Here is a 22,254-nt window from a genome sequence, read left to right on the forward strand (position 1 = left end):
AATAAACTATAAAATAGACGTATAAATGATATTTAGTTTAGATTAAAAAAAGACATGCCCCATTAGCTATACACCTTATAAAAAGGGGCAATCTGCCTCAAAGACCTTGGCCTAGGTGTCATTTCAAAGTTGATCCAGTTTTATGAGCTGCAAGGTCATCAATGTGAAAATAATAGCTGATAGAGAATGATATTCCACAGCCAAAAGGTAAACAGTGAACCACTTGAAGGAAACCAGTTGAAATGAAATGATGGAGCGAGGAGTCAGAAGAAGTCGTCTGATATGATGTATTTGACATAGATCTTGGCAAAGAGATGCACTCTTGTATATTCACGGATGGATACACAGGCTTACATACATTGAACAGAAACTCAAAGATACTTATAGGACACACATCAGATGACATGTCTTGACGCACATCAGACTCAACCTATCTGTTATTCTGGCCCTGTAGAGAGCACGGTGACAGGGCACAGTGTGCGATAGAGAGGAGCTGCAAATGTATGGTACAAGTTATCTAAATACGTCTGTCTGTGTATGTACACAGGTTATCCAAATATGATGTCTATCTGTGTATGTACACAGGTCATCTAAATATGAAGTATGTCTGTGTCATAACTATATGTAACTCAAATGGAAATGTACCGTATATGAATATATTAATAACTAGTGATTGTCCAAATAAAGGCTAATGTGATGTAAATTTTCTCTATCAGTAGCGGTGTAAAAATGAATCTACTGTATTACATCGATATATTGATTTATATTCCTACGATCCAACTACCGGTACATAGATTCTACTACTATTCAAACTACTTCTAGTGTGACTTGTATCAATATAAAATCGGTTTGCAATGCGAACAATTGATTGTATCGATACTAAGAATTTGCGCCTTGTATTTAGCACGACGACAAACCACTCCCCCTCCAGGCCTTTGTGGAGTTTTTTTTGCGTGTGAGATTAGTTGCAATGAAAAATGCTTCATTTTGCTTTTCTCAAAAATTGCAAATGTGCTTTTTTTTGCAGTGAAATTGAGGGAAGTGGATAAAAGTGTAAGTGGAGGAACCTGGTTTGTCGTTTCTGCAGAGAAATAGCAGGAATATTGAGAAATTGCACCTGCAAATATCACAGAGATTGGTTGAATTTGCATCAATTATTGCGATTGGAGGGACTGCCAAACGTTTAGGCCTGGGTATTGGCAAGGATCTCATGATACGATACGTATCACGATACGATTGTATCACGATATATTGCGATGCGATACATATTGCGATATATTGCGATATTCTACAGAATTTACTCAAAATTAAATAATAGAGCTAAAGATACAACACACTGTGTATGTACCACCCAGGTAGTGTAATAATAATATGTACATCACTTTATACTGATAAGTTAGTGGACAAATTTAGTCAAAACTACTGAGTGTTGAGTGTTACTGAACTGATTAGGGGTGGGAATCACCAGATGCAGAGGCCTGGCATGGCATGGCCTGCAAATATATATATATATATATTAGGGATGTTCATCAATTATCGAAAATCGATAATTGATCGTTAAGGATTGGAATCGATCCTGTGGCATTTGGATCGATTTTTTAATTATTAAAAAAAAAAAAAAAAAAAAAAAAATTGGGACTAGGTTTGGGTGGAATTCGTTCCTCCTCGCCCCACTCCATTGCACAGCCGACTAACGTGAGGTGGAGCTTCATAGTCTCTAGTTTTCTGGCTGGGCATGGGCCTTTGTGCCAACAAAACTGTTTTAAACATGGGGAATTCACACCGGCATGCGCCGGGGACAGCAGAGTGTTGGAGAGGAGACACATTGAAATAAAGAGTTCATTGAGGAGAACACGTTGTTTTTCGTATTTTCTGCCATAGACATTCATTTTGTAAAAAAAAAAAAAAAATTGAAAATTTTCTAAGTATTAATATGATCGATAATCGATAATTGATCGTTAATTTTCACCAATTATCGGTTTTGGAAAATTTTCAAAATGAACATCCCTAATATATATATATATATATATATATATTTTTTTTTTTTATATCGCGATACTTGGCGTCCAAGTATCGATACAGTATTGGGAAATAAAATATCGCGATATATTGCCGTATCGATTATACTGCCCAGCCCTACAAACGTTATGTGGATGTATTTTTGGCACTTAGGTTCACACAGACTACACAGAGGCCTTGCCTGCACTGGATGTTTGTGTACTTCTCTTCCAGGATGGCTGCCTGTAACCTAGCAACCGTACGTGACACTGGCAATAGAACACACATTGCTGTGTTAATACTGTACATGAGAAATATATCAACAAAAACAACATAACCTGCTGTCTTCTTACTGGCTCTTGTAAACAAGTCACAGTAAAATAGTAATAGTGCTTTTCCAGTGTTTTACCTACTCTACAGCTCACCCTTTTCCTTTGAAAGTGATGAGCAATGGTTACAGGCAGCCATACTGGAGGAAGTCGAAGACACCTCTATTTTTGTCCACGCAAAAAAGTTACCGTATCGATTTCACGCTGTGGTGTATGAAGAATATAGTATTGTTCGTAATGACACAATAATGGCATCAGGGACTACATTTCCCATGAGCCTCAGCTTCAGGTAGAGTCACGCCTCTACTAGTTTCCTCTTCCTCCTCAGTCAGAGCCACTACAGCTAGCACTGCACATGTACTGTATGTCGAGCCTGTCAATAAACCCCAGTCTAATATAAAACATACGTCTGTCTCCGGCTGTCCTGCTTATTTCAAGACGTCCACGCAAGGACATAACACAAGCCATTGAATCGTACCCTATGGTATTAGGGATGTCAATGATTTATCGACAATCGATTAATCGATCGTTAAGAATTTGATCAATCAAACTATATGTTAACCGATTAATCGATAATGTAGGCTATGTGCTGTTAACCGATTAATCGATAATGTAGGCTATGTGCTGTTAACCGATTAATCGATAATGTAGGCTATGTGCTGTTAACCGATTAATCGATAATGTAGGCTATGTGCTGTTAACCGATTAATCGATAATGTAGGCTATGTGCTATTTTGTCATTTTTATTTTCTTTGCTGAAATGATTTAACACCACGAGGGCGAAATGTAACTTTCACTGCTCATACAGAGGAAGAAGAAAGCCAAGCTATCAGACAGAAAGTCCAGTGTGGGAGAATTACACCCAAAAACACAGTATTCATTGTAAACATTGTAATATAATGTTGAAATATGTCGGCACAAGTTGGTTGATCAACTTGTTTGGTAGGCCTAAAGACAGGGGTAAAACCCTGCATTTTGTATTTTGTATGTCAAAAGCTGTTTTTTTAATATAATAATTAATCGATTAATTAATCGTTAACACAACCAATTAATCGATTAATGAAATTGATGAACATTTGCATCTCTAACACACACACACACACACACACACACACACACGGCCTACCAGTTAGCTGGACGTTAGCCTCGTAGGTGCCGCTGATGACGGAGTCCGTGCTGGGTGTTTGGCAGGTGTACACGCCCCCGTCTGATGACCTCACTTCCTGTATCCTCAGCTCCACGGCAGCGTCGGCGAGGCGAGCCACCGTCAGGTCGCCGGCGGCAACGCGGTTGCTTAGCGATGGGTCGGAGAAACGGGCGTCGAAGGTGGAGATGACATTGATGGCCGTCGATGCCCCATCCTTCTGCATCGTCCACTCAAAGTCCTGCAGGACACAGAGGGTTAGCCAGGGTCACTAAGGGGTTAATCCCCCGCCCCCTACAGGACACAGAGGGTTAGCCAGGGTCACTAAGGGGTTAATCCCCCGCCCCCTACAGGACACAGAGGGTTAGCCAGGGTCACTAAGGGGTTAATCCCCCGCCCCCTACAGGACACAGAGGGTTAGCCAGGGTCACTAAGGGGTTAATCCCACGCCCCCTACAGGACACAGAGGGTCAGCCAGGGTCACTAAGGGGTTAATCCCACGACCCCTACTTGTGACCAGGCTTAAAGGTGGAACGAGGTGAAATGGATCCGAGAGGGTCTGTGTGAAAAGAGCCTTTCTGTGTGGAGTTTGCATGTTCTCCCCGTGCCCCCTGGGGGTTTCCTTCATATAGGAAGAACCCTTCACCAAAACATGCAATATCCTGGTCAATGAAGTGGTGCCCCCCTCTGGTCATTAGGGGCGCCTGTTCGGAGGGAGGGGAACTGGTTGGAATAGCGTGATCCTCCCACGTGCTATGTCCCTACCGGTGAAGCTTCCCCTGTCAGGTGAAAAGAAGCGGCTGGCTAACCGCCCATGTCTCGGAGGAAGCATGGAGCCAGTTTCGGCTCTCCCCAGATCGGCAGAGGGTGGAGCAGCAACCAGGATAAATAAATTAAAATGAGCACTAATGGGTGATATAAATGGGACAAAAAAATCGGGGGGGTGGATGGATAGATAGAGGGATAGAGGGATAGATGGGGAGAGAGAGAGAGAGAGAGAGAGAGATGGATAGATGGATAGACGGATAGACGGATATATAGACGGATAGACAGATAGATAGATAGACACAGATATATAGATAGATATATTATTAATTAATACACAGGACAAGATGTTACTATCCCTTGTGCCAAAATCTGAGGAAAAACACATTTAGAAGCACAATCCAGAATAAAACAAGCTAACAGGCTAACAAACTAATAAACAAGACACAAATCACCAGTTACCTACCCTAGCCAACAGCAGTATGAAGCATGTCATTGGGGTTTTCAAGTGGGCACCTTCCTTCACCGACGTTTCGTTAAGTTAGGCCCACGACACCTCAAGAAGGCTTAACGGTGTAATCCAGCGTCCTGGAAACACCCCCCTCCATGCTACCACCAACTGCATATTACCTCACTATCTAAGCCTAGCTATCCAGGTCGGTTCGGTATGACATTCCTGACTACACCCTAGGGCTGTGCGATTTTGCCTAAAACTAAAATTGACGATTTTTTCTCTCAAAACTCGATTTTCGATTTCGATTTATTATACTATTATACTTCTTTAAACATTTGTTGCCCTGCAGAGCTCTTTTTCCCCCTTTTTTCCATAATTGACAATTTACGCTTTTACTCTGAAGGCAGAACAACTCAACTTCCTGTTTTAGCTTGCCGCTGCTATGCTTAACTTCCTGGCTTGCGCTTGCTAACTTGACACTGGTGGATTTGCGTGTTCCTCCGTGAGATAATTAGTGTCTAACTCCGACCACCCGTGCTCGGAGTTATATCTGTACTAGAATAACACAAAGTCACAACAGGAATGCGTGGAACTGCGATAGCAGTTAGGGGGAAATTCAGACACACAGGGACAGGTGAGTCAGCTGAGGCTGCTAAGTTACAGCCATGAATACAGCCAATCTATCAGTACTCAGTGGCCTCACGTGTTGTTTTGTTATTATGTGAACTGTAAAGGCAACGTTTCATCGAACGTCTGTGTTCGTGTGCGCGCGTGAGTGTGTTGTGGCAATCGTTATCTTGTAGGCTACAGCCCGCAGTGCAACAAGCTGCGCTCAGTGCTCACTCTCTGCTTTTTGGTCGGAGGTGTTGAAATAAGTCCATTGCGCTGCTGTCTTTAGTAGCCAGTATCACAGCCTCTAGAGACTTTACAGCTGGGAGAATGGACAAGTAGCAGCATGCGTACATGAGAGAGAGCCGCCCCGCGTAACGTAATTACCCTAGTTAAAGTGAAAATTAAATTAAAAATTTAAAAATTAAAAAAAAAAAAAAAAAAAAAAAAAAAACGATTTTACGATTTTTTTTTTTTTAACATCGTCCTAACTAATTAATTCGATTACGATTCAAAATCGATTAATCGCACAGCCCTAACACCACCACTGTCAATGATTCAGCCCTGTTGATGCGGACCGTCAATCATGACCAACAACAAACAATCCCTAACTACACCACCACTGTCAATGATTCAGCCCTGTTGATGCGGACCGTTAATCATGACCAACAACAAACAATCAATCTGACCTTAGCAAGCTCCCCAGCTAGCATGTTTCCTCCTTATCCACAGCCATTCACTTGCTCGTTCTGCTGCCTGAGACATGTTGCTAACCACAAGTTTCAGGCTCCGTCCCCGAATGCCCAACTCAGTTAGTAAGGCAATAATGGACTTTGCCACAAAACCACGGCAGCCCACCTCTACAGGCCGCACTCGAGCCCTCCAACCTCGCTGCTCTGCCTCTGCTGCCATTTCAGCATACCTAGCTTTCTTGCGCTCATAAGCCTCCTCAACTCGATCTTCCCACGGGACTGTGAGTTCGATAAAATAAACTCTCTTCTCTACCTCAGACCACAGTAACAAGTCCGGACGTAGCCGGGTGCTAACTATATATGCTGGGATGACTAGCTGTTCATTCAAGTCAACCCTCATTTCCCAGGCTCCACCTACACTTAGCTGCCCTAACTTGTGCCTGACCTTAATTGGTCTAAACTTTTCTCCCTCACGTACAAATTTGATCTGTCTAGTCTCTTTGCTAGCAACTAGAAAATTTACTTCTAACCGCTTTTCCTCAACTGCAGCTGCCAAACATTTCAACACCTGGTTGTGACGCCAGGTGTATCGCCCCTGGGAGAGACTGACCTTACACCCTGACAGTATATGCCTCAGTGTACATACACTAGAACACAACGGGCAGGCACCATCCTCGCCCAACCACTGATTTAAGTTCTGGGGAGATGGCAGCACATCATAAGTAGCCCCTAGAATAAATCTAATTCTGCTGGCCTCCATGCTCCACAACTCTCTCCACTTCAACTTTCTCTTCTCTACACTCTCCCAGTTCACCCACTGTCCTTGCTTTGCCTGCGACACTGCCTTAGTACATCTTACTGCCTCCTCTTGCCTATGTACTTCTTCAACTACCATCTTCCTCTTTTCTATTACTGATGCCTTGTTCCACACAGGTTTCCCTATGCACAACCCTAAGCCTCCACGCCCATGCTGCACCTGACCTATGATATCCCTGTGTCTAAGAGCTGACTGTGCTTGCTGTACTGCCTCCTTTGGGTTCCACTTCCTCCCTGTTTTAACTGTGGGCGCTACACTCCTAACCACTGGATCCTTTGACTGAGTCAGAGTCATTTCCAGTCTAACCTTAGCACACTTGAACTCCTCTGTCAGGCTAGATAATGGCAATTCCAATATGCCTTTCCCATATAAGGCTACACTGCTTAGGCAGCGTGGGACTCCGAGCCATTTTCTAATGAATGAGTTAATCATCCTTTCTAGCTTTTCTACCTTTGAAAGGGGAACCTCATACACTGTCAGTGGCCACATCAACCGAGGCAACAATCCAAACTGCAAACACCACAACTTTAACTTTCCTGGGAGCCCTGACTTGTCTATACTTGAAATACCTTGAATCATTTCCTGCCTCACCTCCTCAAACTGTCCCTTATCACTTAGACTTGCATCATACCATCTTCCCAAACTCTTGACTGGTTTCTATAACACTGTAGGCACCACCTCATCATTTATAACAAACTTCTTACCTACTACCCTCCCTTTAACACATTGAGTGCCACAGCGCTTCAGTAAAATTGTCTGGAGCCTGTGCCAGATTCACTTCCATTCAGTTGAAAACAGCTATAGAATTTTTTCTATTAGGGCTATATGAACAGGGTTCATCAAAATGAAACATTGGACACTCCTACTTCTTTCAAAGAAGAAATTTTGTTTCTAGACAGTTCCATTATGAAATGACAGCCTCTGAAAAAAGCGCACTTTCAAGGGTTTTCTGCTGTCTTTTTTTACTTTTCGAAATAAAGTCACTTTTATGAATACTCTAATTTCAAGCGCATTCACTGACTCTGGCTGGTGTTTTCTGATGTAGTGACATGGTGTGGTTCTGTGTGCAGCCTGCGTGCCCCCCCCCCCCCCCCCCCCCCCTCTCCACCCCGGAGCTGCGGGCTCCTCCCCACACTGTCTTCGCAGCCTCAGTTTTTGCCCCGGGCGGATTTCAGTGCAACGAGGAAATGGCAGGCGGGACTGAGGGAGAAGGTTTAGCCGTTCGGCTTCGGGCTGCCTTTCTGGCGGGTGGTCGTGTGGAGGGGCTGTGTGCAGGCGGATAGACAGCGGCGGAGGAGCTCAGTTGTGGGCTTGGATCGCAGCCAACTGTGGCTGCGGACAGAGCAATCTGTGTGGCTCTGGCTGGCTGCAGCATGCGTCGGTGTCTCTCTGATCACGGCGTTCTCCGTTTTCTCCTGCACAAAGTGAAGGATCTGAGGTGGGTGGCGCAGCTCCCGTATAGAGTTTTAAGGTGGCGCCGTGTGATCCCTTGAAGGGATTCATGCTCACTGGCTGGGTACGACCTTAAACAGCAGAATTATGGAATAATATGAATTATGATTTTAGGACGTCCACAGACGTCCTTGGCACTCCTCGTTACTTTTTTTTAGGACGTCCAGAGACGTCCTTGGCACTCAATGTGTTAATGATTGAAATACTCCTGGACTTACTTGGCTTCACTTTCATTCTAGCCCACTGCAGATTACTATTTAACTTATCCAACAATCTGCTAGTACATGGAGCGGTTGACGTCATAGTCGTCATGTCATCCATGTATGCCCTAATTGGAGGGAGCCGCAGCCCTCCCTGCAGCCTTTCTCCACCCACTACCCATTTTGAAGCCCTAATAATGATCTCCATTGCCATGGTAAAAGCTAATGGGGAAATTGTACACCCTGCCATAATGCCTATCTCCAGCTGCTGCCAAGCTGTAGTGTACTCTGCTGTGGTAAAGCAGAGTTGAATATCATAAGAATTAGGCTTTAACTAAGCTCTTTATACTACCTGGCACTCTAAAGAAATCAAAGGCCTCCCATAACAGACTATGCGGCACTGACCCGAAAGCATTAGCCAGGTCCAAGAATACTACATGCAGGTCTCTCTTCTCACGCCTAGCTGACTGGATTTGGTGCCAGATCATGCTGGTGTGCTCCAAGCACCCGGAGAAGCCGGGAATTCCAGCCTTTTGCACCGAAGTATCTATTAGCCTATTCTTTTCTAGATAACTAGACAGCCTCTGTGCCACAACACTAAAGAAAACCTTCCCTTCAACATTAAGTAGACTGATAGGTCTAAACTGACTTATCTCTAACGAGTCCCTTTCTTTAGGAATGAAGATTCCCCCTGCTCTACGCCATGCCTTAGGAATAACCTGCTTCTTCCAGACTACCTTCATCAGCTTTCATAGAAACTGCAACACATCTGGAGCACTCTTATACAGCCGGTAGGGGACTCCATTAGGACCCGGGGCTGAAGAGGCCCTTGCACGTCTCACTACTTCTTGAACTTCTTTCCACCTTGGTGGGCTATCATCACACTGGCTCTCTATTTCACCAATAGGTGGAATATCAGCTGGGACTGTCATCTCTCTAAACCTTTCCCTATCTTTGTGAACCTCCTCCAAATACTCCTCAAGCTTCTGCTTAGGTACCATAAGGCTACCATTCTTTTCCTTACTAAACAATGACTTCACAAATCTAAATGGATCCTTATAGAATGCTATTCTAGCTCTCTCTTTCTTTTTCCTATTTTTCCTAATGCTCTCTGCTCTTCTTAAAACTGCCAACCGCTCCCTCACATCTGACTGCAAGCAATCAATGCCTTCCTTCTCAACCTCTGTAGCTTTCCTCCACTGCCTCTTAAAGGGATAGTTCGGTTTGTTTGAAGTTGGGTCCTATCAGCTAGTCACATACACTAACGTAATTCGGTACAGTGGTCTGTAAGCGAGGAGCAGTGTCTAACGAGATCCGGCACCCAGAGGAGCAGCCTCGCGCAGACTCACCAGCATTTCCTCTCGCAGTACAGGGGGTCAACAACTAAAATGTAATTTAGCCACCAAAAAACAACGCCCACCTAAACAAATCGATATCTGTGTACATGCACGCTCTATTTGAGAATTTTCTACGCTTTACTTTTCCGTTAGTTTAGAGGAGGCTCTCACACACACACACACTCAAAAAGACGTGAAAAAAAAAAATCGCACACTTTTGCGGTTATGCAATCGCACGTGCTGACATCGCGATTGCGATTGCGATTCGATTAATCGTGCAGCACTAATATAGATAGACAGACAGACAGATATATAGACAGACAGACAGACAGACAGACAGACAGACAGATAGACAGATAGATAGATAGATAGATAGATAGATAGATAGATAGATAGATAGATAGATAGATAGATAGATAGATAGATGATCGATCTGAGGGAAATTCTGGCATTACAGCAGCATCAATGACAGTAACACAACATACCTTATATCAAAAACACACAAAGAGGTAGGTGCCAGTGAGAACTTAAAAACAGTAAACATTAAATGAAGTATATTAACATTTCTGGGCTAGAAACATCTGCCCAGGTAGGCAGCCATGTTGCCTGCTCAGAATTTTCTCCCCGAGCCATGAAGATTGATTGACAGCTGTCATGTCATATGATTGGTTGAAATGGGGTAGAAATTTGATAGTACTACTACTACCTGACATCAGCAAACTGTAGATGACTGTTATGAATCAACTTTTGATGTGGAAAAAATGTGGAAAAACCCAAGAAATTGAATTTTTGTGATTTCTTTTTTTTTTTGCATACATTGTTAAATAGGTGCTCTGTATAACCAGGGATGCGATCTAAAATAGAAAAGAGAGGTCATTTTAAATTCCAGCTCGACTTTAAAACTCTTTTAAAATAGGGATTTTAAGAAAGGTCTATGGAGAAACGAGTTGAGAATTCACTTGTTCGGGTCCCACGGGCACCTGGTGATGGTGTGACTGAAGCTTCAGGTCCCACGGGCACCTGGTGATGGTGTGACTGAAGCTTCAGGTCCCACGGGCACCTGGTGATGGTGTGACTGAAGCTTCAGGTCCCACGGGCACCTGGTGATGTTGTGACTGAAGCTTCAGGTCCCACGGGCACCTGGTGATGGTGTGACTGAAGCTTCAGGTCCCACGGGCACCTGGTGATGGTGTGACTGAAGCGTGAACAGTGGGTGATTACCTGCTCTCGAGGGCCTCCGTATTCCTTGACATCACATCTGATGGAGACGGGCTGACCCTGCACCCGGATCAAGGGGCCGGGTGACACCCACACCACCCGGGACCAGCACCCACCTACACAGACAGACAGGTGAGGAAATAACAGTCAAGGCAGGAAGTAACACAGGTGCAAGCAACACCTTAATGAGGGCCCCAGCACTGGATCACCTAAATGGATTGGAAGTAGGGCTGTGCGATTTTGCCTAAAACTAAAATTGACGATTTTTTCTCTCAAAAACTCGATTTCGATTTATTATACTATTATACTTCTCTAAACATTTGTTGCCCTGCAGAGCTCTTTTTCCCCCTTTTTCCATAATTGACAATTTACGCTTTTACTCTGAAGGCAGAACAACCCAACTTCCTGTTTTAGCTTGCCGCTGCTATGCTTAACTTCCTGGCTGTTGCTTGCTAACTTGACACTGGTGGATTTGCGTGTTCCTCCGTGAGATAATTATATTAGTGTCTAAGTGACCACCCGTGCTCGGAGTTATATCTGTACTAGAATAACACAAAGTCACAACAGGAATGCGTGGAACTGCGATAGCAGTTAGGGGGAAATTCAGACACACAGGGACAGGTGAATCAGCTGAGGCTGCTAACTTACAGCCATGAATACAGCCAATCTATCAGTACTCGGTGGCCTCACGTGTTGTTTTGTTATTATGTGAACTGTAAAGGCAACGTTTCATCATCCGGTGATAACGTCTGTGTTCGTGTGCGCGCGTGAGTGTGTTGTGGCTATCGTTATCTTGTAGGCTACAGCCTACAGTGCAACACGCTGTGCTCAGTGCTCACTCTGTGCTTTTTGGTCGGAGGTGTTGAAATAAGTCCATTGAGCTGCTGTCTTTAGTAGCCAGTATCACAGCCTCTAGAGAGACTTTACAGCGGGGAGAATGGACAAGTAGCAGCATGCGTACATGAGAGAGAGCCGCCCGCGTAACGTAATTACCCTAGTTAAAGTGAAAATTAAATTTTAAAATTTTAATAAAAAAAATAAAAAATAAAAAACGATTTTACGATTTTCATTTTTTTAACATCGTCCTAACTAATTAATTCGATTACGATTCAAAATCGATTAATCGCACAGCCCTAATTGGAAGTTGGAAACCCTCGTTAAGGTTTTGCTTGCCGCTGTGTTACTTCCTGCCTTTTAGACACAAAATGGGTATATTGGGTGGGAAGCGAAAAAGGCTAATTATGTGCGGTCTTCAACGATGTCCCCAAAAGCTCCATATTGTATGGTGAGAGAGGTCAGTCTGCAAAAAGCTCCATATTGTATGGTGAGAGAGGTCAGTCTGCAAAAAGCTCCATATTGTATGGTGAGAGAGGTCAGTCTGCAAAAAGCTCCATATTGTATGGTGAGAGAGGTCAGTCTGCAAAAAGAAAGCTCCATATTGTATGGTGAGAGAGGTCAGTCTGCAAAAAGAAAGCTCCATATTGTATGGTGAGAGAGGTCAGTCTGCAAAAAGAAAGCTCCATATTGTATGGTGAGAGAGGTCAGTCTGCAAAAAGAAAGCTCCATATTGTATGGTGAGAGAGGTCAGTCTGCAAAAAGAAAGCTCCATATTGTATGGTGAGAGAGGTCAGTCTGTAAAAAGCTCCATATTGTATGGTGAGAGAGGTCAGTCTGTAAAAAGCTCCATATTGTATGGTGAGAGAGGTCAGTCTGCAAAAAGCTCCATATTGTATGGTGAGAGAGGTCAGTCTGCAAAAAGAAAGCTCCATATTGTATGGTGAGAGAGGTCAGTCTGCAAAAAGAAAGCTCCATATTGTATGGTGAGAGAGGTCAGTCTGCAAAAAGAAAGCTCCATATTGTATGGTGAGAGAGGTCAGTCTGCAAAAAGAAAGCTCCATATTGTATGGTGAGAGAGGTCAGTCTGCAAAAAGAAAGCTCCATATTGTATGGTGAGAGAGGTCAGTCTGCAAAAAGAAAGCTCCATATTGTATGGTGAGAGAGGTCAGTCTGCAAAAAGAAAGCTCCATATTGTATGGTGAGAGAGGTCAGTCTGCAAAAAGAAAGCTCCATATTGTATGGTGAGAGAGGTCAGTCTGCAAAAAGAAAGCTCCATATTGTATGGTGAGAGAGGTCAGTCTGTAAAAAGAAAGCTCCATATTGTATGGTGAGAGAGGTCAGTCTGCAAAAAGAAAGCTCCATATTGTATGGTGAGAGAGGTCAGTCTGCAAAAAGAAAGCTCCATATTGTATGGTGAGAGAGGTCAGTCTGCAAAAAGAAAGCTCCATATTGTATGGTGAGAGAGGTCAGTCTGCAAAAAGAAAGCTCCATATTGTATGGTGAGAGAGGTCAGTCTGCAAAAAGAAAGCTCCATATTGTATGGTGAGAGAGGTCAGTCTGTAAAAAGAAAGCTCCATATTGTATGGTGAGAGAGGTCAGTCTGCAAAAAGAAAGCTCCATATTGTATGGTGAGAGAGGTCAGTCTGCAAAAAGAAAGCTCCATATTGTATCACCGCTGGTGCGTGTTAACTTCAACCAATCAGATCGCCATGCCTCTGACGTCACGTTTGCGACCGGAGGAAGGTGCCTGTCTATCATTGATTGAGTCCTCACCGTCCTCATCGCCGTAAAGTCGCCTTCGAAGCATGACGTTCGATTATAACAAACTAGTCGTGTGGCTTAGCCTTCCCAAATGTTGAGGGTCGTTTTTTAGAATTTAATACATAGAATTGGGAACGTTACATTCAATTTCATTCAGACTGCCTGTCACTTCCGCGGCGGCAGCCATGTTGACGAGTGAAAAGAACTACAAAGACCATGTACCCACTACTTGCCCAGACGAGCCTAAGCCCGCCTACGGCTGCCGCTGATTCGTCGAGCCGGCCATGGTTCGGCTTTCTAAGCCAATCATCTTAACTGCCTGTGCATGACAAGATGGATTACGTCGAGAGAATCTCTTTTGATCTCGCGAGGTTATCCATCTTGCAAGCAAGGTTAATGATCGCCAGCCTAGTGAAGCCAGTAAGTTCGCCGGGGGGGGTTCAATGATACTGCTGCGTGAAACAACCGTTTAGAAGCAGTCTTTGCTCAGCCTGCGCTGAATTGACAGCAGGGTGTGTTTGATCTCACTTATCATGGTGCACCGCTTGCACGCGGCGAGCAAACAACACATGCGGCTGTCAGTGATCAACGCAAATCCAGCGCACCTGGGAAGCAAAACATGTCATGAAATACTCAAACTCCCACGGTTCCTGTCGGCACTAGGAAGCTTCTCCTGTCTTCAATATGGCACAGGCTGTGCAAAGACTGCTTCTAAACGGTTGTTTCACGCAGCAGTATCATTTTACCGCCCCGGCGAACTTACTGGCTTCACTAGGCTGGCGATCATATCTTCGGATCTGCAATCGGAGGTGGGATACGGGTAGGAGAGCTTTTTGAACAGCCTTGCCCACCTATTGAGGATTCCAACGCTGTGTGGCGCCGACTGCTGTACAGTAAGTGGCGTCACGTTATGGGGCTAGGTGAGAGGTCAGTCTAGGGCTGGGCGATATGACGATATATTTCGTCTGGACGATAGAAAATGTATTTTGTCTCACATGATGCTCTATCGTTTATATCGTTGTGTGTTGCAAATCACACTCTTTACGGCAATCAAATATTGTCCGTCATTTGGATGACGCTGTGCTTTCTTCAGACAGCCCATTTAGTTGCCAGTAACATGGCAGAAAACAGGGATGCAAACACCTTTAGGTGGCAGGCACCTGTTTCATCCCAAAATAGGGCACTTAAGTGTATGATTTTGTGTCTGCCCTGCTATCTCTCACCTTTTTCCACTATGGCTTTGCATCCCTGAATAACAGTCTAAATTACTATGGCTTTTGTCATTGTGTTTTTATCTGCAGACTAAGCAGCCATAGGCTTTTGGTTCTATCGAAGCCTTTATTTTTTGTATTGAGCGATACACTAAAACACTCATATCATATTTTATTTGGTTAGGTCAGAGCTATGGAATATTAAATCATCCATCTTGGCTCGCTACATCTGCCTTTCTTTCCCTGCCCAGGTGTGCATAAACTACAGGTTAAGAACTTTTTTTTACAGAAATGTGAAATTATTATCGGTTATCAGACAGGAGAAGCAGATATTTATCCGTTATCATGTCAGCTGAAAAAATCCCCCCAAAGTCTATAAATCCCCCCCTGTCTGAGGAACATAAGGGGGCTGCTAAATTATAATTTGTGTAGGTAAATACATGGCACATTCATAAAACAATAATATATAGAGATTTCTCTGCGGTATTCGTGATACTACCCGGTAACATGATACTTTGGCTGGTATAGTATCGCAGGGCCACGCCGTGAGAAACAGAAAAATGATCTGGTTCCAGCTTCTTAGTTTTTGTAGATGTTTGCGGTTCTTATGTTTTTCTCCTTTTATGTTCAAATGTTTTAATTAAAAACAAAGAATTTCAGCGTCCTCAAAAGTCAAACAGGCTACTTCTTGCTGTCATTTTGGAGCCATAGTGCAGCTTTAGTAACGGATACACAGAACCCAAATAGACATAGTTTAGAGCAGTGGTTCCCAACATTTTCACACCAAGTACTAGGGGTGCTCCGATCCGGCTAAGCCACGATCCGATCCGATTCCGATTCCTGGGGTCACGATTCTTGATTCCAACGATTCTCGATTCCAACGATTCTCGATTCCAGAATCTAGAATCGATTCTCAATTACCGTAAATTCCGGACTATAAGACGCACCGGTGTATAAGCCGCGGGACCAAAATTGACTATTTTTTTCTTCTATAAGCCGCACCGGTCTATAAGCCGCGGGTGTTTTGATGTTTAATTACCATATGAAAGGGTTCGTGCACAGAGAGGAATGTCGGGAAAGCGATGGCTGTTTGGGGAAGCTCCCATTTATTAACATTTCAACAAAACAAAACAAAAGTCAGGTCACTAATCCCCAGACAAAATCACACAACAATAGGCTATATGTGCAGCAAACCTGTAACCAGAGAAGTCAAGTCACTAATGCTCGTCTTCCTCTTCTTCCTGCGTACTGAAACCACCAAAGTCCTCATCTTCAGTGTCGGAAACGAACAGGTTCAGGGTGGCTTCGTCAACCACTCTCCTCTCTCCTTCATTGTCACTCAAAACCAACGAACTCCTCTTCATCTATAGCTGTGTTTCCATTACAGTTTTTCGCAAAAGAATTGCGATATTTCTACAACTTCACTTGTAGGCGTTTCCATTGAAGTTGCGTTTGAGTGATTCCCCGTTGCAGCAGCTGCCACAGTGATTACGCACGGGGATCTGCCCCATATCCCGTCCCCTGCATGCTCAAATCCAACCAATGGTCAATGGAAATCCCAACATGAAGTTACAATGCATATAAACGAGCCTGATTATCAATTCAAAAGAAAATGAGTCGCAAAATGTTGCTGGCTGCGTGAATGCAGTCAGCGCGACAGGCAGAGGAAAAAAGGTAGCCTAATAGCCTACAACTGGTCCGATTTAGAGATGGAGGGGGGAAAAGGCTGATTTGGTTCTATAATTGCACCTGAAACGTGTGCAATGTATTAGCCTACTCACAGTCACTGTATTCACTTCAGACAGCACCACCGCACCAGTGTGTGCTTTTCATCCTCTCATCTCGCCGCTGTGCCAAATGCGCGCACACAGGCAGCCTGCTGTCACCATGGACCGATTTCTGCCATTAAACATTATCTAATTTGCCCGGCTACGCTTTTGCACAACACTCGTCTTTCTGCTAGGTAGCGTTGCTTCAAAGTTTTCCACTTGCTGCGGAGGTTTTGACACGGCTATCGAACCTTACTTACCAAACTTATTTTCCGCTCCTTTTCCAAGGGATAATATGGGTCACATGACGTGCAAATGCGAAAAATGTGTTTCCATTACACTTTTGCGATAAACTGCTATATCGACACGTCTGAAAAACCACCTCATGATCATCTACTGCTCGTTCTCATGCTGTCGAGAACGAGCAAAGCTTTTTTTTGGTGAAAGAATCCTCCAGGGCGCTTCTTGTTAACAGTCCGAGTGAGTGGCAGGTCGAACGTCAAAGGCACTTCATCCATATTTATGATCTGCTCCGGTTCGATGGAATATTCCTTGATCTTCCTTTGTGTGAATTCGCCGAAGTTTGTGATTTTCTCCTGGTAGTCGGGGGAGGGAGTTGATGGGCTTGTGGCCGTTTGCTTACCGTAATTACCATATGTAAGTGGTCACGCACAGAGGGGATTGTCGGGAAAGAGATGGCTGTTTGAGGAAGCTCCCATTTACCGTATTACCGTAACATTTCAACAAAACAACATAACACAACACCACTGTTGTTTATTTTTACAGTGCACACAGTGTCCGCGGTGTGGTGAAAAGAGGGCAAGAGAGGAAATTAAAACAGAAGTGGATTTATAGTTAGAAAGAGTGCTAAAAAAGAGAGATTTTTTTTTTTTTTTTTTTTTTTTTTCTGAAAAAATCCATAGATAAGACGCACCGTTATATAAGCCGCAGGGGCCAAAAAACAGGAAAAAAGCCGCGGCTTATAGTCCGGAATTTACGGTATGTAGTTTTATATTGCAATAACACACAAAGGTAAATATAAGACAAAAAATGACAAATGTATTAATGCTGAACTTCAAATTCAACTTCTGTATCACAGTCAGGGCCTAAATTCATTTTGCAAACTAGGGTTCCGCCCTTATGTTCTTCAGATAAGATGGATTTATAGGCTGGGGGGGGATCTGTAGACTTTGAGAAGGATTTATAGATTTTGGGGGAAATACATTAACCAGAGTTCTTAAGTGCAAGAGGTGGTGGCACCGTGGCAGTGCAGTACACAAATGACATGAACATTTGGACACTTATTCAGCCGGTATCATGCATGTTGCGTTCAGGTGCACTGTAATTATTTTATTTTTTTACGATTTTAAGAATCGATTCTTAAGTCAAGGGGACTGGAGGCTGGCAAGCGAGACTACTATGTACCAAATCAAATTTCCCAGGGACCACTTCCACTGCAGATAACCCCCCAAAAAGAAAATAAATGTAACCATGCAATAGCATCAGAAAGGCTAAATAACAACATAAGACTAAAGCCCAATTTATGCTTCGTCTGCTGACACTTTTGAAACGGACGCCGACAGAAATGAGGACTTGAGTCGACACTTTCAAGTGTCGGCGAGAAGTGTCTGCTACCTGGTGAAATGTCTAGTGTCGCTGACTACGTCACATAATGTCGCGCAAGTGTGATTGGCTATATAGACGGGCACGCGCGCGACTTCCTTGTTTTAGTTTTCGCTGAAATGAAATGAATGAACGTGAAATCCCCGCTATTTTTTATCAGCATGTCCTTGATGTATGACTTTGTGAAAATCACAAAGAACACCGTGACCAACTTCCCAGAGAGAGAGGAGGTGAGTTGTGTGGTTGTGTGTCGTTATATGCGGCTGCAGTTACATCTTGCCTCCGACGTGGGTTCACTGACAGCATTCCCTCTCTTGGCTGTCTGCACTAGTTCTCTGCCTCCCTCTGTCTATAGCGTCACGTGACCGTTGCGCCGAGGAGAGAAGCATAAATGCAGCAACATGAGCGACACTTAGTTTTTCGCCTGCGACCATGTGCTAAGCGACACTTTCTAATAAGTATAAATTAAGCTTAAGGGTACTGGTTCAAAACAGACAAAGTTTTCAAGAACCAATGTGCTCACTGCTCAACCCCCCCCCCCCCCCCCCCCCCCCCAAAAAAAAAATTCACTCTGGTGCTGGATCACTCCAACCATGACAAGAGGTTTCAATAACGTCAGTTTATACTTTATCAAAACGGCCAGACAGACACACACACACACACACACACACCTGCCAACATCAGGCTGTGTAAGAGAGGACCCTTTGGGGGGAAATCCCTCGCCAAAATGTAGCCTAACTTTGGAGTGTTATTTAGCCACCTTGCTGACAAGCTAGCATGACGCGGTTGGTACAAATCGATGCCTTAGGTCTTCTAGTTTCATATGATACCAGAAACTTCACTCCGGCTTTAAAACTGAGCCTGCTGCAGCTTCTGAAGTTACATTTTAAAATCAAGAGATTTCCAACATATCGTGTTATTTCAGAAAATCTTAATGTATATGTGTATATTACGTATATGTGTTTATTATGTATATGTGTATATTATGTATATGTGTTTATTATGTATATGTGTATATTATGTATATGTGTATATTATGTATATGTGTATATTATGTATATGTGTTTATTATGTATATGTGTATATTATGTATATGTGTTTATTATGTATATGTGTATATTATGTATATGTGTATATTATGTATATGTGTATATTACGTATATGTGTTTATTATGTATATGTGTATATTACGTATATGTGTTTATTATGTATATGTGTATATTATGTATATGTGTATATTATGTATATGTGTATATTATGTATATGTGTATATTATGTATATGTGCATCTGGTAACAAAAATGCAATGGACCACAGTTTGGGAACCAATGGTTTAGAGAACTAATGACAGCTACTCTTTTGGACCCGTTTAGACAAGCCAAGAGAAAACACACACACACACACACACACACACACACACACAGAACTTGTTGTGACGTGTAGAGCTGCATGGTGTACATGCCGTGGAGGGTGTGCTGAAACTCTAATTTATTTATTTACTTATTTCAACACACACGTACAAAACACAAACACACACATGTACAAACACACACACACACACACACACACACGTACAGACAGCACACACACACAAACACACACACACACACGTACAGACAGCACACACACACAAACACACACACACACACGTACAGACAGCACACACACACACACAAACACACACACACAAACAGGAGGGCTGGCGACATGCTGTTGACTGTGGAGACATTTGATCATCTTACACTGCACTAATTTAAGACCAGTCAGTCACACACACACACACACACACACACACACACACACACACAGTGCAGTCCTTATGATCCATATATATATATATATATATATATATATATATATTTATTAGGCCTGCACGATATGAGGAAAATCTGCGATGTGCGATAACATTGTTCAATATAGCGATGACGATACGACTTGCGATAAATAAACAAATATTAAAGTATGCATATTAGCTATGTCTTTCTGCTTTAACTCATTGAGTGCCAGCCACTTTTGGAGAACGGACGCTCCCAGTGCCAGAGTTTTCAGAGCGTTTTCAGTGATTTCTCGAGGCCCACAGAATATTGTGTGATATTACTATGTAAACACCGAACACGCAAAAAGAACAAGGAGACTCTATTGTATCATCAGCAAAAAAAAGTTTATTGATACCATTTTCCGTTCTTTAGTTATGAGCCGGAGAAGATAGGTTGTTTTCAGCGTTTTCAGGCATTTCAAATTATAAGCTGAGATATTCAGCCTTTTGTGAAATGCAGCATTTCAAGCACATTCACTGACTCTAGATACGGTAATATTTTCTGATGTAGTGATGTGGTGTAGTTGTGTCCTGCCCTGCGTGCCCCACCCCCCCTCCCCCCCCCTCAGCTGAAAACTCCTCCCCACACTAGTAACACACAGCCTCGCACCAAGCGTCTAGGAAGCCTGGGAAGCGCCGCCTCCCAGGCAGCGCAACATGGAGAAGCCACACGCGGACTGCAGTGAAAGGTTTGGCTTTTCAGTGTCGCGCTGCTGCTTTTCTAGCGGCTAATCATGTGGAGAAACTATGCTGACAGACAGACAGAGGCAGAAGGACTCAGTTGTGTGCGCGGATTGACTGTGTTCGCACGCACCGTCAGTTGCAGCCACTGGCTGCCAGCCAGAACAATCTACATGGCTCTGGACTGCAGCATGAGCGGGTTCTCTTTCATCAAGGCTATTTCAGGCTGTGTATTCCTGACATTTCTGTAATCTGGAGAGCACTGTCGCCACCTAAGGGTTCTGTAAAATAGGTTATAGACCTCCAATAGCTACTATAGTTGTACAGGAGCTGCGGAAGGCTTTGATCGACGTCCCACCGTCAAAAAACGCATTGGACGTCGAAGGACGTCCGTGGCACTCTACGTCACTATTTAATTGGACGTCGAAGGACGTCCATGGCATTCAATGAGTTAATAATGCTAACATAGACCCCAAACATAGCCTATGCCCACTGAATAAAGAAATGAAATACACACTGACTCTAGCTGAAACTACACACAGCGTGTTTGGGCTTTGGCAGAGGGGCGGAGCGCACTGTTGCAAGGGAAAGGTGTACGCTGGATTTACAACACAAGACAACATGATCAGATGCTGAGTGGGAATGCATGACGCATGTAAATAAAACCACTTTTGTTATTCATTGCGTTCATTGCGCATGTTCATATTGCGATGACGATGAAAATACGATTAATTGTGCAGCCCTAATATATTTAAGCAATATAGCATGAGAGCCAGTGTGTTGTGGCAAATATATCCCGCTGATAAGCTGTTATCCCACGAGGCTGCAGGCCGAGTGGGATAACTGCTGAGCAGCGGGATATATGCCACAACACACGCAGCTCGAGTGCTATATTGCTTTTATAAAACGGTTTCCAAGTATGATAATATAATAATAATAGTAATACTATAAGTCCGACTGCCATGGCATTCTGGTAGAGTCAGTTGAAACACTACTGTAAAGGCTGAATTATGCTCACCCTGCCGTGAAGGGCGCGGGGGTGGAGCGAGGGGCGGGCGCGTCAAATTACGTAAATTTGTTGGGCGTGGTTAAGCGCTAGCTCCAGCGGCCGCTCGCGTTCTGCCTGAAGCGCGAGCTTCTCTCCAAACATGGCTGCATTTAAACCATTGAGCCCTGAACACTGAGCTGTGTTTTCGCCACATTTCTTGACCCATGTGGTAGGCTATAAACTTAGATTTGCAACTGTTCGTTTTTAGTCATTTCACCAAGTAGGCTAAATGTGTTGTGTTGAGAGCATGATTGAGAGAGATTAAAAGCAGCACAGAGTAGTAGGCTATCAGGGCTGAGTAGTAAAAACGGCTTTCAGTAAAAACAAGTTTGGTGAGTCCTTCATGTGCTGATGTGCGGTCGTTTGAGAGTGAAAGCGCACTCAGTACTGCACAGCGTTTCATTGCGACTTTTCACAGGCTGTTTTCACCATTGTACAATGCACACAATACATGCTGATCACTTTCTGAGTATAATGGCATCAGCCCCAGCGCG

General features: G+C 43.6%; 2 protein-coding genes across 4 annotated transcripts in view; one reads left to right on the plus strand and one right to left on the minus strand.

Moving 5' to 3' along the window:
• The window catches only part of LOC310774159 (uncharacterized protein), a 794,006-nt gene that overhangs the window by 455,737 nt on the left and 316,015 nt on the right, over positions 1 to 22,254 (plus strand). The window lies entirely within an intron of this gene.
• Positions 1 to 22,254, minus strand: part of LOC310774384 (prostaglandin F2 receptor negative regulator-like) — a 185,148-nt gene that overhangs the window by 155,931 nt on the left and 6,963 nt on the right. The window contains exons 2-3 of the mRNA XM_083634446.1: positions 11,019 to 11,131; positions 3,454 to 3,712 (exon numbers count right to left, since the gene is read on the minus strand). Coding sequence (XP_083490572.1) covers positions 3,454 to 3,712; positions 11,019 to 11,131 — 372 coding nt within the window. The remainder of the gene's footprint in view (positions 1 to 3,453; positions 3,713 to 11,018; positions 11,132 to 22,254) is intronic.

This window comes from Poromitra crassiceps (assembly GCF_964638095.1).
Source record: "Poromitra crassiceps genome assembly, chromosome: 3".
NCBI lineage: Eukaryota > Metazoa > Chordata > Actinopteri > Beryciformes > Melamphaidae > Poromitra > Poromitra crassiceps.